The 17,377-nt window shown below is 41.7% G+C and overlaps 1 protein-coding gene across 6 annotated transcripts in view; it reads left to right on the top strand.

The window, feature by feature from the left end:
• LOC112236421 (mitogen-activated protein kinase kinase kinase 4) overlaps positions 1–17,377 on the top strand; it is a 62,340-nt gene that overhangs the window by 38,228 nt on the left and 6,735 nt on the right. For 3 of the 6 annotated variants that reach the window (XM_024405004.2, XM_024405003.2, XM_024405007.2), the window contains exons 15-26: positions 6,486–6,698; positions 6,806–6,884; positions 7,134–7,227; positions 7,552–7,689; positions 8,937–9,037; positions 9,246–9,329; positions 9,538–9,759; positions 10,013–10,083; positions 11,300–11,416; positions 11,669–11,828; positions 12,101–12,220; positions 16,579–16,685. In XM_024405004.2, the coding sequence (XP_024260772.2) occupies positions 6,486–6,698; positions 6,806–6,884; positions 7,134–7,227; positions 7,552–7,689; positions 8,937–9,037; positions 9,246–9,329; positions 9,538–9,759; positions 10,013–10,083; positions 11,300–11,416; positions 11,669–11,828; positions 12,101–12,220; positions 16,579–16,685 (1,506 nt within the window). The remainder of the gene's footprint in view (positions 1–6,485; positions 6,699–6,805; positions 6,885–7,133; positions 7,228–7,551; positions 7,690–8,936; positions 9,038–9,245; positions 9,330–9,537; positions 9,760–10,012; positions 10,084–11,299; positions 11,417–11,668; positions 11,829–12,100; positions 12,221–16,578; positions 16,686–17,377) is intronic. The other 3 variants (XM_042327532.1, XM_024405008.2, XM_024405006.2) reach the window with 3 other exon arrangements.

Below are 17,377 nucleotides of genomic sequence, written 5' to 3'. Positions count from 1 at the left end.
CAGTGGTGTGGTGTGGTGTAGTGGAGGGTATACGCGGGCCAGTGGTGTGGTGTGGTGTAGTGGAGGGTATACGCGGGCCAGTGGTGTAGTGGAGGGTATACCTTATTTCAGTGGGCATTGCCTATACCCACTTCTTAATCCCTACTGATGTGTATCAAAGTAGTGTAGCGGAGGTATGACTTATTAATGATATAGTACAATAGAGAAATTATGCACAAAGTAGCCTACACAATTGCAAAGCATGTGAAATATATTAATATGCACACAGCCTAGTTTCAGCGGAAAATCATCTGCAGACAGCAAGAGTATGCAGCTGTCCACTGGTTTTGGCATGGAGCAGCTCACAGAATATTGGCATCGGTAGCCGGTAGGCATTTAAATGTATGATATGGAACAGTAAATGCAACAATGGGTCTGCAAACCAGGTATTGAAAAAGTTTAGTCTGAAGTGTTGGTTAGTAAAATAAAAAATTTGTGGTGCGCAATTGTCATCATGCACTATTTGCATTAGGGGCGTAGACATGGGTGGACTAAGGCCCACCCACTGGGGAGCCAGGCCCTGTCAGGCCCACCCAATCAGATTGATGTGGTTTAAGCATTGTTGTGGTCTTATACTATCACATTTTTTTTGTGAAATCAGAAAAATGTATAGGAGAACTCAGAAGAGAATAAATAGGAAACCGTATGATTTTTCACACAGGGTGCCTTTCCTTCGCTGGACGGGCCATTTGAGAACCTTTTGGCAAAATTAAAGTATACCCACTTCTCCAGCACCCCTACACCACTGCATAGGGCCGATGGAAAGACAGCAGTCACACACAGCATGATGTTAAAGGATAAGTAGTCCATAAACTCAGACATAATGAGCCAGTAGGTCCCAATCATAAGAATACAAAAACACAACCATTAAGCATTTCCCAATCTAAATGTACAACTACTTCCCATTGCAAAACATATTTCATGTTTAGCACACAAAGTAACCAGTGACCTAAAGTTAAAAGTGCAACTGATAGCATTTAACTACTTTGGCTGTAAGTTTCATATCTGCAATCATCATATCAGTCAAAAATATCAAATTCCCAGTTTATGCTACAAAACCAACTTTAAAATAGTTTATATTTGACTCTGCGTTACATGACGTACACGAAGGCATTGTTGGTAGAATAGATGGATGCAGTTCAATGCATGATTAATATAATTCACCGATACCAATATTTTGTGGACTACCAATAAATGTATCAGGTTGTAAATCACAGCTGGCCTGGTACATTGTTTTCTTCCTCCATTCGGGATGCACTGTTTCAGTTTCAATGACTCAATGTTCTGGACAAAAACGGACGAATGTAACTAAGGCTGGGAATGTCAATACAATCAAACTAGGAAGGGCAATGATCACAAGTCAGTCATAACGTGGCTTATAGGCTAGCGTATCTATTTACATAGCAACCTGAAAAGATGGAGCCTAACGTTAGCTAGCTAGCTGTATATGAACCGATTTAATAATATTTCATGTTACTAAAATGCAGTTTTTTCCACTTTAAATGCATTTATTTGATTTAACCTTTATTTAACTTGGCAAGTCAGTTGAAAACCAATTCTTATTTTCAATGACGACCAACTTGTAAAGCCCCCCGGCCAAACCCAACCCGGACGACGCTGGGACAATTGCGCCACCCACATGCAGTGCCTTCAGAAAGTATTCACACCCCTACACTTTTTCCACATTTTGTGTTACAGCCTGAATTTAAAATGGATTAAATTTAGATTTTTTTTGTTGTCACTGGCCTACACACCATAGCCCCAATACCCCATAATGTCAAAGTGGAATTATGTTTTTAGAAATGTATACACATTTATGAAAAGCTGAAATGTCTTGTCAAATAGTATTCAACCCCCTTTATGTCAAGCCTAAATAAGTTCAGGAGTAAATATTTGCTTTACAAGTCCCATAAGAAGTTGCACGTACTCACTGTGTGCAATAATATTTAACATTATATTTTAATGACTACCTCATCTCTGTACCATAGCACATACAGATAGTTGTAAGGTACCTCCGTCGAGCATGGAATTTCAAACACTGATTCAACAACAAAGATCAGGGAGGTTTTTCAATGCCTTGCAAAGAAGGGCACGGATTGGTAGAACGGAAAAAAAGAGCTGACATTGAATATCCCTTTGAACATGGGGAAGTTATTAATTACACTTTGGATGGTGTATCAATACACCCAATTACTACAAAGATACAGGCGTCCTTTCTAACTCAGTTGCCGGAGAGGAACGAAACTACTCCGCTATTTCAATGGTGACTTTAACCTCTCTGGGATAGTCGGGGACGGTAGTGTCCCACCCCGCCAACAGCCAGTGAAAGTGCAGGGCGCCAAATTCAAAACGACAACAATCTCATAATTAAAATTCCTCAAGCATACAAGTATTTTACACAATTTTAAAATTAAAATTCTCGTTAATCCAGCCACAGTGTCTGATTTCAAAAAGGCTTTACAGCGAAAGCACCACAAACGATTGTTAGGTCACTACCAAGTCACAGAAAAACAGTCATTTTTCCAGCCAAAGAGTGGAGTCACAAAAAGCAGAAATATAGATACAATTAATCACTAACCTTTGATCTTCATCAGATGACACTCATAGGACTTCATGTTACACTGTTTTGTTCGATAAAGTGCATATTTAAATCCAAAAATCTCATGTTACATTGGCGTGTTATGTTCAGTAGTTCTAAAACATGTGGTGATTTTGCAGAGAGCCACATCAATTCACAGAAATACTCATAATAAACATTAATAGATACAACTATTATACATGGAACTTTAGTTAAACTTCTCCTTTATGCAACCGCTGTGTCAGATTTCAAAAAAACTTTACGGAAAAAGCACACCATGCAATAATCTCAGTATGGCGCTCAGAGCCCAAAGAAATATCCGCCATGTTGTGTAGTCAACATTAGTCAGAAATAGCATTAAATATTCACTTACCTTTGATCTTCATCATGCACTCCCAGGAATCCCAGTTCCACAATAAATGATTTGTTCGATAATGTCCATTTATGTCCAAATAGCTACTTTTGTTGGCGCGTTTTGTAAACAAATCCAAAGTCACGAAGTCCGTTCACTAGGAGCAGACAATGTCAAAAGGTTCTGTTACAGTCCGTAGAAACATGTCAAACTATGTATATAATCCATCATTAGGATGTTTTTAACATAAATCTTCAATAATATTCCAACCGGAGAATTCCTTTCTGTAGAAATATAATGGAACGTGAGCTAACTCTCATGACTGCGCGTCACGAGCAGTCATGCCTCATTACAAGCCTCAGATTTCCCACTTTCTGGTTGGGTTTTTTCTCAGGTTTTTGCCTGCCATACGAGTTCTGTTATACTCAGACATCATTCAAACAGTTTTAGAAACGTCAGTGTTTTCTATCCAATACTACTAATAATATGCATATATTAGCATCTGGGACAGAGTAGCAGGCAGTTTACTCTGGGCACCTTATTCATCCAAGCTACTCAATACTTCCCCCCAGTCACCAAGAAGGTAAAACCGTTACAGTTTAATGGTTGTGATAGGAGAACTGAGGATGGATCAACAACATTGTAGTTAATCCACAATACCAACTTAAATGACAGAGTGAAAAGGAAGCCTGTACAGAATAAAAATATTCCAAAACATGCATCCTGTTTGCAACAAGGCACCTAAGTAATTTGACAAAAAATGTGGCAAAGAAATTCAAATTTGTCTTGAATACAAAGTGTTATCTTTGGGGCAAATCCGCCACATCACTGAGTACAACTCTCCATAATTTCAAGCATAATCAAATCTTCATCCAGTTCGAGGTCAGTAATCGCTGTTCTGATATCCAGAAGCTCTCTTCCACATGTACAAAATAAGTTAAACAATGAGAAAAAACACACACAATAGCACAATTGGTTAGGAGCCTGTAAAACGGCAGCTATCTCCTCTGGCACCATTCTATAGTGGTGGCTGCTTCATGTTATGAGTATGCTTGTAATCTTTAAGGACTGGTGAGTTTTTCAGGATAAAAAAAGAAACAGAATGGAGCTAAGCACTGGCAAAATCCTAGAGGAAACCTGGTTGTCTGCTTTCCACTAGACACTGGGAGATGAATTCACCTTTCAGCAGGACAATAACCTGAAACGCAAGGCTAAATCTACACTGGAGTAGCTTACCAAGAGATCAGTGAATGTTCCTGAGTGGCTGAGTTAGTTTTGAGTTAAATTGGCTTGAAATGTATGGCAAGACCTGAAAATGATCAACAACCAATTTGACAGCGATTTGAAGAATATTTTCAAAGAATAATGGCAAATGTTGCACAATTCAGGTGTAGAAAGCTCTTAGAAAATTACCCAGAAAGACTCACAGCTGTAATCACTGCAATAGATGCATCTACAAAGTATTGACTTAGGGCTGTGAATGCTTTATGTAAATTAGATATTTCTGTATTTCATTTTCAATACATTTGGAAAAATTCTAAAAACATGCTTTCACTTTCTCATTACAGGGTATTGTGTGTAAGATGGTTGAGAAAAAAACTAAATTTGGGCAGTAACACAACAAAGTGGAATAAGTTGAGGGGTATGAATACTTTCTGAAGGCATTGCTGACAACAGCAAGTGCGCTGCAATTAAAAAACATTGTTCCACTCACCTGATTATGATCATTTGAAACTTAACTTCTTGTTGAAAGTTATTCTTGAAAAGGTAGAAGCTAACAAATTAGCAACAACGTCCTCTTTGATAGCACTGCTGCAGCAGCTGCAAACTACCCAACAAAAAAAGCTAGCTAGCTAGACCATGCAAAAACTACTGCTCGCTATTGCGCAGTGACCTGTTGGCCTTCAAGAAGGCAGACGTTTCCATAAGTTTTTTTTAGAAAAATTGTCCCACCCATTACGTCAAAATGTGATTGGTTGATTCCGCTGTCACTCCAAACATTTGCCCTAATACAGCTGAATGGCTGGTGCCTTTATCTAGCTTATGATGGCTTAGCCAATGGCTGACTTAGCTAGATATATTTATCTCCCCAGATACCAGCTGATTGGATATTTTTTTGTCTTCAGTGTTGACCTTTTCTTTCCAACAAAAACTGAAGAGATTAAATCAGAACGTCATTGAAAATAATAAATCATTATTAGGATATTATAATCATTATTTTATAAATCCTTAGCCCTTCTCTGATTGTGTCAAAGGCCCATTGATCCTCACTGTGTTTGGGTTAGTAATAGTGTGTAGAGTGGCTCTATTTTACCTCAGCATGCATTTGTTCACTATTTTGAATGTGTAAAGAGTCTGAAATATTAACACAGATATACTGAACATTTTGATCTCTCATGGTGGTGATTTGGCAAAATTACATCATTTTTCTGGTCTCGGACCCCTTGTCCCCCTCCCGGTCTTGACTCTGTATCATCACCCCCCTCCACATTCCGGTCTTGGTCTCGAATCGCTCGCTACAGGTGATCTCGAACACAACACTGATGATAATGATGCTAACTAGTACACAGGGTGCTCTGGCTCAACTTTGCTTTTGAGGTTAGAGACCAAGGGTCACTGCTGGAGTCAGGGGTCATTTGGCTGCATGGTATGGGGGGCAGGGTGGACTAATGGTCAGTGTTATAGTTGAAATACTACCCTAATGATCAGTGTTATAGTTGGAACACTACCCCAGTACTCAGGGCAGGGTCAATGATCAGTGTTATAGTTGGAACACTACCCCAGTACTCAGGGCAGGGTCAATGATCAGTGTTATAGTTGGAACACTGCCTCAGTACTACAGAGAAGCCAGGGATACAACTTTGGCTTCGGGTGGTGGAGGGTAGCAGTGGGCTAACTGCCGATTTGAGTTATGATGCAGCCAGGGGCTGCTAGCGGCAACATGAGGGTGGGTTACTTTAGGTCAGAGTCTTTAGAAACTTCCTGAGTATTTCCTCAGTACCCCTAGTGTGGACCGTAAAATGTTCTGCTCATTGCCTTGGAGGGTTGTGTTAGTACAGTGATGAACTGTAGAGATGTAAGCTGGAGGTAATTGGAGGGTTGTGTTAGTACAGTGATGAGCTGTTAGCGGAAGGTAATTGTCAACATCTATTTGGGTCTGGTTGGACAATTGTTCTCTTTCTGAGGAAGGCTGACACGGAAACACGGCATTGTTTTTAACAATAGGTTCTATTGAACATGCCACAGAAATAAAGACATTTCAATAATAGCAAGATTGGCTTGGTCCTCCTTTGGTTTAGGGGTCAGACTGGTTAGACAGAAACACGAGTACAACTGACCCTCCTATTGGCTGCGTTTACACAGACATGAGCTGATCTGAGGCTGCCTGTGTGGAGGCAGCGTTAAGTTCCTCACAGTAGCAGCACAAGGAAGAGTGCTGTGGTTCTGCTTGTGATGTAGGGGTTATACTGTTCCAGTGAAGAGCACCTTCAAAATGTACCTTTTTGTTCTCCGTAGTACCACAAGGAGGTGGTGCGTCTGATGTCGGGGGAGTTCCGTCAGCGGATCGGGGAGCGCTACATCTCTTTCGCCAGGAAGTGGATGAACTATGTCCTCACTAAGTGTGAAAGTGGCCGGGGTACCAGACCCCGCTGGGCCACTCAAGGCTTTGATTTCCTCCAAGCCATCGAACCTGCCTTCATCTCTGCTTTACCAGAGGACGACTTCCTAGTAAAAACATACTACTTCATTGACTGATTTATTAAATGACTACGTTATTGATTAATTGGGTATTTTGCAGGATGGTATTGTGATTACATAAACCCTTCCCTTTGCAGAATTTGCAAGCTCTGATGAACGAGTGCATTGGTCATGTGATCGGGAAGCCTCACAGCCCAGTCAGTGGCCTGTACATAGGTAAGACCCCTCATCTGCACAAATGTGGGCCTCTGTGGCTCAGTTGGCAAGACAGTGGTACTAGCAGCAATGCCAAGGTCATGGGTTCAAGTCCCTCAGGGATCACATGCGCATGATGAACATGTATGCACTCATTGGATAAAAACACTGTCTTGTTAGCCCTAAGGAAACTAGTGTGTAGAAATAGGAGGGCTGGAGTCCTATATCTTGGTCTTGTTGAGGATGGCCCTTCCTCTCTTCTCCACTCAGCCTCAAGGAACAGTCCTCGACCGGTCAAGGTCCCTCGTTGCCATAGTGACCCCCCCAACCCCCAGCTGTTCATCCCCAATGCAGAGGGCTTCAGGTAGGTCAAAAGTCATGAGCCACTAAGAACCATTTGCGGCCTGTTAGAATACTGTGTTTTTATAATGTGTGTTTTCCTGCATGTTCTCATATTCCTCATGTTCTCTGGTCTTGTGCAGTAATTGATGGGTTTTAAATTGGGTGGTTGAACTTGTATTAATGCTTTTGTGACTCTGTATGAGTTAACATGGAGTGTGGGTGTACGCTCTCATGTATAACTGGTGGCACCTTTGAGAGGATGTTACTGTTTGGGTGCTTGGGACACATACACACACCTCATCTCCAAGGCACTCTCCAGAGTTCCTCAGTGTGTTTTTGTCACCAGCTCTAGGAGTCTCCCTTGCGACCTACGGACTCAGCTGTGTCTACCTACAGGCCCCCGCACAGTCCCTGCCCCCCAGAGCCCCGCACCCGGGGAACACGGTCCAATCAAAGCACCTGGATCCACCCCAAATGACGTCAGGTAGCCCCCCCCCCAAGTTCCAGTACCTACCAGGGTTGTACTGTCAACCCAGAGCACCCCAGCCACAGGCTGATATCCCACCCCTTCCATCTGAACTCGTCAACTAGTGGTTCAGGTTTAATTTCTATATTTATTTCCCCTTATTTGACCAGGTGAGTTGACTTGCGGTGGTTGTCCCTGCTATACTATCTCAGTTTGGAGTGGACCCAGAGAGAAGCATGTTCTGCATGCTGATCCAGATGTAAAACATATGTCTTGTCACATGCAGTACGGTGCATATTAGGGTTAAGTGCCTTGCTCAAGGGCACAGACATATTTTTCAGCTTGTCAGCTCGGGTATTCGAACCAAAGATCTTTCGGTTACTGGCCCAGAGCTCTAATCGTTTTGTATGCGTTGCCGCTAACAGAAATGTGCATTTAAAAAGACCACTTTATAGCACTATCAAAACTACAGTTTTATAAGGACCGTCTTTTTAAAGGAGGAGTTCACTCAAATGTGTTACCTTACACTGAATATGGGGAGACTTTAATCCATGCTTTTGTTTTGTCCACAACACACATTCTCCAACACGTGGTTGTGCATGGCGTGAAATGTAAACACAACATGTTACCTCATCATACTGCGGGAATACACAATTCCGGTGTTACTCTGCTATTAATCCATATTAGTGTGGCCTTGATTTTATTCTAAGCATCTTATGGGGAGCTCTTCTTAATCTTTGGCTTGTTTGGTTTCTGTCCTTGAAAGCATGTGCTGAGCTGTCTGTTTGACCTTTGAACTTTGGTGGGATGGGCATAGAATCATTCTATGGGTGTGGGGTAGGGTTGATAGTATCACGTATTTGTTATGTTCCGCCATCTCGACAATCTCAAGCCTCTTGACTGATATTGGTTGACTATAGGTCCCAGATGTTTGTGCTGTCTTCTACAGTCATTGTTATGGCATCACAATAGCCATAGGAGTTGGCAACAGATCTGGACCCGGGCTAGTCTGGGACCTGAGCTGTACAGTACAATGCAGGATCAATGAGTTGGCCAGCTGACTTGGCAAAATATTCTTATTTTTTAAAAGACAATGTGTTTGTTTGTACAAAGTTTTGCTTTTTTTTTAGTGAACCAGAAAATCGAGTTATTTCTGGTTGCTTATCAAAGTTGTCTGGCTAACTCATTGATCCTGCTTTGTAGTATACTACTCTGATGGCTGACTACTTGGGTTGATTGTATGATACCTGCCTCTCCCTGTGCAGAGGGACCAATCTCCAGGAGAATGACAGGCTGTGGTCTGTAGCGGCTGAGATGCATTTCAGGTCTCTGAGCCGACACTCCAGTCCCACTGAGAACAGGGAAGGTATTAGACACTTTTAATTGTTTGCATTGTCCTGTTGAGATGTTCGATAATGGAACTATGCATTCTGCATAATTAAGACAATGTCTTTTTGACTTTGAACAAGAATGAAATCAAATACAAAGTAGGAGTAGTCACTTGACCTGTGTGTTTTTCTACCTTAACCTAGCTCCCATCTTACTGCCTGTCTGTGTTCTCTCTCTCTCATCAGAACCCTCCTATCCTAAGGGAGGAGAACCCAGCAGCACAGCTAGGAGAAGCTGGGAGCTCCGCACCTTCATCAGCCAATCAAAAGGTGAGAATAACGCGGGGTAGTTGGGAAGGGGTTGCATGTCCAAGTCCTTAGGTGCCATCTCTGGCTGTTGTGCCCTGGTGCAAGGCACTTAATCTCTAAACTGCTCCAGAGTAGTGTGTAGAGTCCGTCTGTTCTATGCCTTTCCATTTCTCACCTTTACACAACTGAGAAAGTACCCGGGTCTGTTTTCTATTCCTCTTCATTCCAGAGTCTGTCCTCTACACCTCTTTCTCCTCAGACACTGCAGCCAGACAGAGCCCCATGGAAGCTGTACGTCGCTCCATACGCTCCTTCGAGGACAAACGCTACGCGGTCATGAAGCAAAGGAACATCATTGGCCAGGTGTGCGACACCCCCAAATCCTACGACAACGTCATGCACGTTGGCCTCCGCAAGGTCACCTTCAAGTGGCAGAGGGGCAACAAGATAGGTATGTACTGTACACCCTATTCCCTTTATAGTGCACTACTTTTGGTCAGAGCCTCGACTGAACTTGTGTCCCCCCTAAATGATACCCTATCCTCCATATACAGGGCTTTCCTCCAGAGCCCACGAGACCATGGCCAACAGTTGTACACAGTAAAGGGAATAGGTTGCCATTTTAGATTTTCCCTGGAGTTTGTCCTTTAGGATTGTTGTCTCATTTATCATGCCTATGGTGTTTCATCTGTCTCCCGCTCCAGGTGAGGGACAGTATGGCAAGGTGTACACCTGCATCAACGTGGACACTGGAGAACTCATGGCTATGAAGGAGGTAGGTAGCCATGGCCTGATAGGATTTTGTAGCCAACGTGTTGCTACAACAATGTAGCACGGGAGCAGAATGTTGCCCTGAATTGAAAAATATGTTTATGGTCATTTTAATTCACTGCCAGTTAACCTGTTGCGACGAGCAATCCCGTATCCGGGAGCCTATTTATAGCCTCAAGCTCATTACCATAATGCAATGTTAACTATTCATGAAAATCGCAAATCAAATTAAATAAATTTGCTCTCAAGCTTAGCCTTTTGTTAACACTCATCTCAGATTTTCAAAATATGCTTTTGAACCATAGCTAAACAAGCATTTGTGTAAGAGTATTGATAGCTAGCATAGCATTAAGCCTAGCATTCAGCAGGCAACATTTTCACAAAAACAAGAAAAGCATTCAAATAAAATCATTTACCTTTTTGAAGAACTTCAGATGTTTTCAATGAGGAGACTCTCAGTTAGATAGCAAATGTTCAGTTTTTCCAAAAAGATTATTTGTGTAGCACAAATCGCTCCGTTTTGTTCATCACGTTTGGGTAAGAAAAAACCCGAAAATTAAGTCATTACAACAAACTTTTTTCCAAATTAACTCCATAATAGACAGAAACATGGCAAACGTTGTTTAGAATCAATCCTCGTGTTTTTCACATCTATCGATGATAAATCATTCGTGGCAGTTGACTTTCTCCTCTGAAGAAAATGGAACGCGCGTGGAGCTGGAGATTACGCAATAATTTTGACGGAGGACACCGGGCGGACACCTGGTAAATGTAGTCTCTTATGGTCAATCTTCCAATGATATGCCTACAAATACGTCACAATGCTGCAGACACCTTGGGGAAACGACAGAAAATGCAGGCTCATTCACAGCCATATAAGGAGACATTGGAACACAGGGCATTCAAAATCTGGACCATTTCCTGTATGAAATTTCATCTTGGTTTCGCCTGTAGCATTAGTTCTGGGGCACTCACAGATAATATCTTTGCAGTTTTGGAAACGTCAGTTTTTTCTTTCCAAAGCTGTCAATTACATGCATAGTCGAGCATCTTTGTGACAAAATATCTTGTTTAAAACGGGAACGTTTTTTATCCAAAAATTAAAAGAGCGCCCCCTATCTCGACGAAGTTAACATCCATTCCTATCAACAGTACTATTTTTCCCATGCGTTTAAAAAAATATATATGTTTGTCCAATTAAAGTTTACTTTCCAACTCAGATCCGGTTCCAGCCGAACGACCATAAGACGATAAAGGAGACAGCAGATGAGCTGAAGATCTTTGAGGGAATCAAACACCCCAACCTGGTCCGCTACTTTGGTGTTGAGCTACATCGGGTAAGAGCATGCATGCATGGGTTCCAAAGTTCTAGAAACTTTCCCTGGCTTTTCAGATATTCTAGTTGGAGGTTCCCTTAATCAAGAGGGAATCCTCCAATTGGAATCTCTGAAAAGCCAGGGAACTTTGGGAAAGTTTGAAAGGTCAGGTCAAACTCAGTCTATGTGAATGAGATGACACTGTATGAACGGGCTATAACATCAGATTGGATGTATGCATTAACTGTCTGTGTCCCTCCCTCTCCCCACCAGGAGGAGATGTACATCTTCATGGAGTACTGTGATGAGGGGACCCTGGAGGAGGTGTCCAGGCTTGGCCTACAGGAACACGTCATCAGGCTGTACAGCAAACAGACCACCACAGCCATCAACGTGCTCCACGAACATGGCATCGTGCACCGAGACATCAAGGGTCAGTTAATACCTCTCGCTGGGGGAGATGTCTTTCTCTCTGGCCTACTGTTGGTCTCTTAATTCAATGTCAGGGTTATGCAGGCACCTTGTAGCAGTGTTCTGAATCAGTTAATGCATTTTAGCTAATGTGACATTGGCTGGGGGTTTATGCCATCAACCCTTCCTGTGGCTCCAGTGTCATTGACCCAGCAGGAGTTGTTCTTACTGTATGGATGTCTCTGAGCCCAGTGTCTCCCTCACTGTTCCTCCTCTCTCTCTCTCTTACCATAGGAGCCAACATCTTCCTGACGTCGTCAGGCTTGATCAAGCTGGGGGACTTTGGCTGTTCTGTGAAGCTGAACAATGCCCAGACCATGCCTGGAGAGGTCAACAGCACCATGGGAACGGCAGGTGAATGAGACGCATTAAGCCTTGTGTTATACACTCCCTTCAGAAAGGATTCATTCCCCCTCACCCATCTACACACACTAGCCCATAATGACAGTGAAATGTTTCTCCCCATCTACACACACTACCCCATAATGACAGTGAAATGTCTCTCACCCATCTACACACACTAGCCCATAATGACAGTGAAATGTTTCTCACCCATCTACACACACTAGCCCATAATGACAGTGAAATGTTTCTCACCCATCTACACACACTAGCCCATAATGACAGTGAAATGTTTCTCCCCATCTACACACACTAGCCCATAATGACAGTGAAATGTTTCTCCCATCTACACACACTACCCCATAATGACAGTGAAATGTTTCTCCCCATCTACACACACTAGCCCATAATGACAGTGAAATGTTTCTCCCCATCTACACACACTACCCATAATGACAGTGAAATGTTTCTCCCATCTACACACACTACCCCATAATGACAGTGAAATGTTTCTCCCCATCTACACACACTAGCCCATAATGAGTGAAATGTTTCTCCCCCATCTACACACACTAGCCCATAATGACAGTGAAATGTTTCTCCCCATCTACACACACTAGCCCATAATGACAGTGAAATGTTTCTCCCCATCTACACACACTAGCCCATAATGACAGTGAAATGTTTCTCCCCATCTACACACACTAGCCCATAATGACAGTGAAATGTTTCTCCCCATCTACACACACTAGCCCCATAATGACAGTGAAATGTTTCTCCCCATCTACACACACACAGTGAAATGTTTACCCCATAATGACAGTGAAATGTTTCTCCCCATCTACACACACTAGCCCATAATGACAGTGAAATGTTTCTCCCCATCTACACACACTAGCCCATAATGACAGTGAAATGTTTCTCCCCATCTACACACACTAGCCCATAATGACAGTGAAATGTTTCTCCCCATCTACACACACTAGCCCATAATGAGTGAAATGTTTCTCGCCCATCTACACACACTAGCCCATAATGACAGTGAAATGTTTCTCGCCCATCTACACACTAGCCCATAATGACAGTGAAATGTTTCTCGCCCATCTACACACACTAGCCCATAATGACAGTGAAATGTTTCTCACCCATCTACACACACTAGCCCATAATGACAGTGAAATGTTTCTCTACACACACTAGCCCATAATGACCAAGTGAAATGTCTCTCCCCATCTACACACACTAGCCCATAATGACAGTGTCTCTCAAAATGTCTCTAATGACAGCCCATCTACACACACTAGCCCATAATGACAGTGAAATGTCTTCTCGCCCATCTACACACACTAGCCCATAATGACAGTGAAATGTCTCTCGCCCATCTACACACACTAGCCCATAATGACAGTGAAATGTCTCTCGCCCATCTACACACACAGTAGCCCCCATAATGACAGTGAAATGTCTCTCGCCCATCTACACACACTAGCCCATAATGACAGTGAAATGTCTTCTCGCCCATCTACACACACTAGCCCATAATGACAGTGAAATGTCTCTCACCCATCTACACACACTAGCCCATAATGACCAAGTGAAATGTCTCTCACCCATCTACACACACTAGCCCATAATGACAGTGAAATGTTTCTCGCCCATCTACACACACTAGCCCATAATGACAGTGAAATGTTTCTCGCCCATCTACACACTAGCCCACTAATGACCAAGTGAAATGTCTCTCGCCCATCTACACACACTAGCCCATAATGACAGTAAAATGTCTCTCGCCCATCTACACACACTAGCCCATAATGACAGTGAAATGTCTCTCGCCCATCTACACACACTAGCCCATAATGACAGTGAAATGTCTCTCGCCCATCTACACACACTAGCCCATAATGACAGTGAAATGTTTCTCCCCATCTACACACACTAGCCCATAATAACAGTGAAATGTCTCTCACCCATCTACACACACTAGCCCATAATAACAGTGAAATGTCTCACCCATCTACACACACTACCCCATAATGACCAAGTGAACGCATGTTTAGACATTTTTGCAAATGTCTTGATAATTAAATAAATATCTAATTTACATAAGTATTCACACCCCTGAGTCAATACTTTATAGAAGCACATTTGGCAATGATTACAGCTGTAAGTTTCTAAGAGCTTTCCACAGTTGGATAGTGCAACATTTGCCCAATTATTATTTTAAATGTTTCAAGCATTGTTGATTGTTAATTTCTAGACAACCATTTCCAGGTCTTGCCATAGATTTTAAAGCCAATTTAAGTCAAAACTTTAACTCAGCCACTCACTGTCCAGTGTAGATTTGGCATTGTGTTTTAGGTTATTGTCCTGCTGAAAGGTGAAATCATTTCAGTGTCAGGTGGAAAGCAGACTGAACCAAGTTTTCCTCTAGGGAAAAATTGTGAGTTTACAAAAGGCTGGGTAATTATTTATCATGATGAAACTGAGTTAGAAAGGACACCTGTATCTTTGTAGTGACTGGGTGTATTGATACACCATCCAAAGTGTAATTAATAACTTCACCATGATCAAAAGGATATTTGATGTCTGCTCTTTTTTTATTTGTACCCATCTACCAATGGGTGCCCTTCTTTGCAAGGCATTGGAAAACCTCCCTGGTCTTTGTGGTTGAATCTGTGTTTGAAATTCACTGCTGGACTGAGGGATCTTACAGATAAATTGTATGTGTGGGGTACAGAGATGAGGTAGTCAAAACTCGTGTCAACTTCTTGACGCTACCCATCCCTATCGCGGGATCATTTGTCAGCAACCGCTGAATAGCATAGCACAGTCAAATAATATTACAAAAAAATATTCATGAAATCACAAGTGCAATATTGCAAAACACAGCTCAGCCTTTTGTTAATCCATCTGTTGTCTCAGATTTAGAAATGATGCTTTACAGTGAAAGCAATCCAAGCGTTTATGTAAGTTTATCGATAGCCTAGCATAGCATTATGTACACTTAGCATCAGGAAGCTTGGTCACGAAAATCAATCAAATTAACCGTTTACCTTTGATGTTTTCACTCACGAGACTCCCAGTTACACAACAAATGTTCCTTTTATTCCATAAAGATTATTTTTATACCCAAAATACCTCCGTTTGTTTGTCACGTTATGTTCAGAAATCCACAGGAAAGAGCGGTTTCGACAACGCAGACGGAAATTCCAAATAGTCTCCATAATGTCCACAGAAACATGTCAAACGTTTTTTTATAATAATTCCTCAGGTAGTTTATAATCAACCGAGTGTGTAGGTTTTTCAATAACAGCAGGAGGAACAATGGCCGCTTTACTCTGTAGCGCAAAAACTCACTCTGAGAGCCCCCAACTATCCACTTACGCAATGTGATCTTTCACGCCCATTTTTCAAAATAAAAGCCTGAAACTGTCTAAAGACTTGACACCTTAGGGAAGCCATAGAAAAAGGACTCTGGTTGATATCCCTTTAAATGGAGGATAGGCATGCATAGGAACAGAAGGGTTTCAAAATAAGAGGCACTTCCTGATTGGATTTTCCTCAGGGTTTCACCTACAATATCAGTTATGTTATACACAGACAATATTTTGACTGTTTTGGAAACTTGAGTGTTTTCTATCCTAATCTGTCAATTATATGCATATTCTAGCATCTGGTCCTGAGAAATAGGCCGTTTACTTTGGGAACGTTATTTTTCCAAACATAAAAATAGTGCCCCCTAGCTTCGAGGTTAAACTATTGCTCACAGTGAGTCCGTGCATTTTATTTTGGGACTTGTAAAGCACATTTTTACTCCTGAACTTATTTAGGCTTGACTCAAGACATTTCAGCATTAAACTTTTAGACATTATCGGGTATTGTGTGTAGGCCAGTGACACAATCAGTTTTAAATTATGGTTGTAACAACAATGTGGACAAAGTCAAGGGGTGTGAATACTTAAGGCCTAGTATAGAACCTGTATGTCTGCTGTGTACAACTACGTAGGTTTATTTTTGAACAATTCCAAAAAATTATATTCTAATCTAATAGGACTTTAGTTATTAATGTCGTCACCCCTTCTCTTTTGGTAAAAGGACTCACGAGGCGATATGAGAGTTTACAAAAGCCTGGGTAATTCATTATCATAGTGAAACTTTCATTGGCATTGTTATCTGTAATGTCTTTTTGGTTATGTTTCGGACCCCAGTAAGAGTAGCTGTCGACCCGAATGAATAAAACAAATTTAATCAATCTCCCTGCTGTCACAATTCATAAACTTATCAAGATCTAAGAATAGAGATATTTCATGTTTCAGATTATTGCTTGTTCAGTTGTTAACCTGTTCTTTCCCTACTCTATTCATCAGCATATATGGCACCTGAGGTCATTACGAGGGCAAAGGGCGAAGGTCACGGGCGAGCAGCTGACATCTGGAGTTTGGGATGTGTCCTCATTGAGATGGTGACTGGGAAGGTAAGAATTTGCTCAAGGGGAGGATTGAGCAGACATTTAACCAAAAAGGTCCTCAAACAATTAATCTTTCTAGCATTTCTACTGCTGCTGCTACCACCACCACCTAACAACCTACGTACTTATTATTCACCACCTACGACTTTTCTACTAGTATTATTATTCACTACTTTCACCACCTATTCACTAGTACTACCACCACCTAACACTAGCTACTTATTATTCGCTACTACTATTATTCATTACTATTATTCACTACGATTACTATTATTCACCACCCACCTATTCACTACGATTACTATTATTCACCACCCACCTATTCACTACGATTACTATTATTCACCACCCACCTATTCACTACGATTACTATTATTCACCACCCACCTATTCACTAGGATTACCATTATTCACCACCCATATTCACTAGGATTACCATTATTCACCACCCACCTATTCACTAGGATTACCATTATTCACCACCCACCTATTCACTAGGATTACCATTATTCACCACCCACCTATTCACTAGGATTACCATTATTCACCACCCACCTATTATTCACCACCCACCTATTCACTAGGATTACCATTATTCACCACCCACCTATTCACTAGGATTACCATTATTCACCACCCACCTATTCACTAGGATTACCATTATTCACCACCCACCTATTCACTAGATTACCATTATT

Source organism: Oncorhynchus tshawytscha, linkage group LG01, assembly GCF_018296145.1.
Source record: "Oncorhynchus tshawytscha isolate Ot180627B linkage group LG01, Otsh_v2.0, whole genome shotgun sequence".
Classification (NCBI taxonomy): domain Eukaryota; kingdom Metazoa; phylum Chordata; class Actinopteri; order Salmoniformes; family Salmonidae; genus Oncorhynchus; species Oncorhynchus tshawytscha.
Note: the sequence above shows the minus strand (reverse complement) of the source record. Positions and strands in the feature narration are given on the sequence as shown.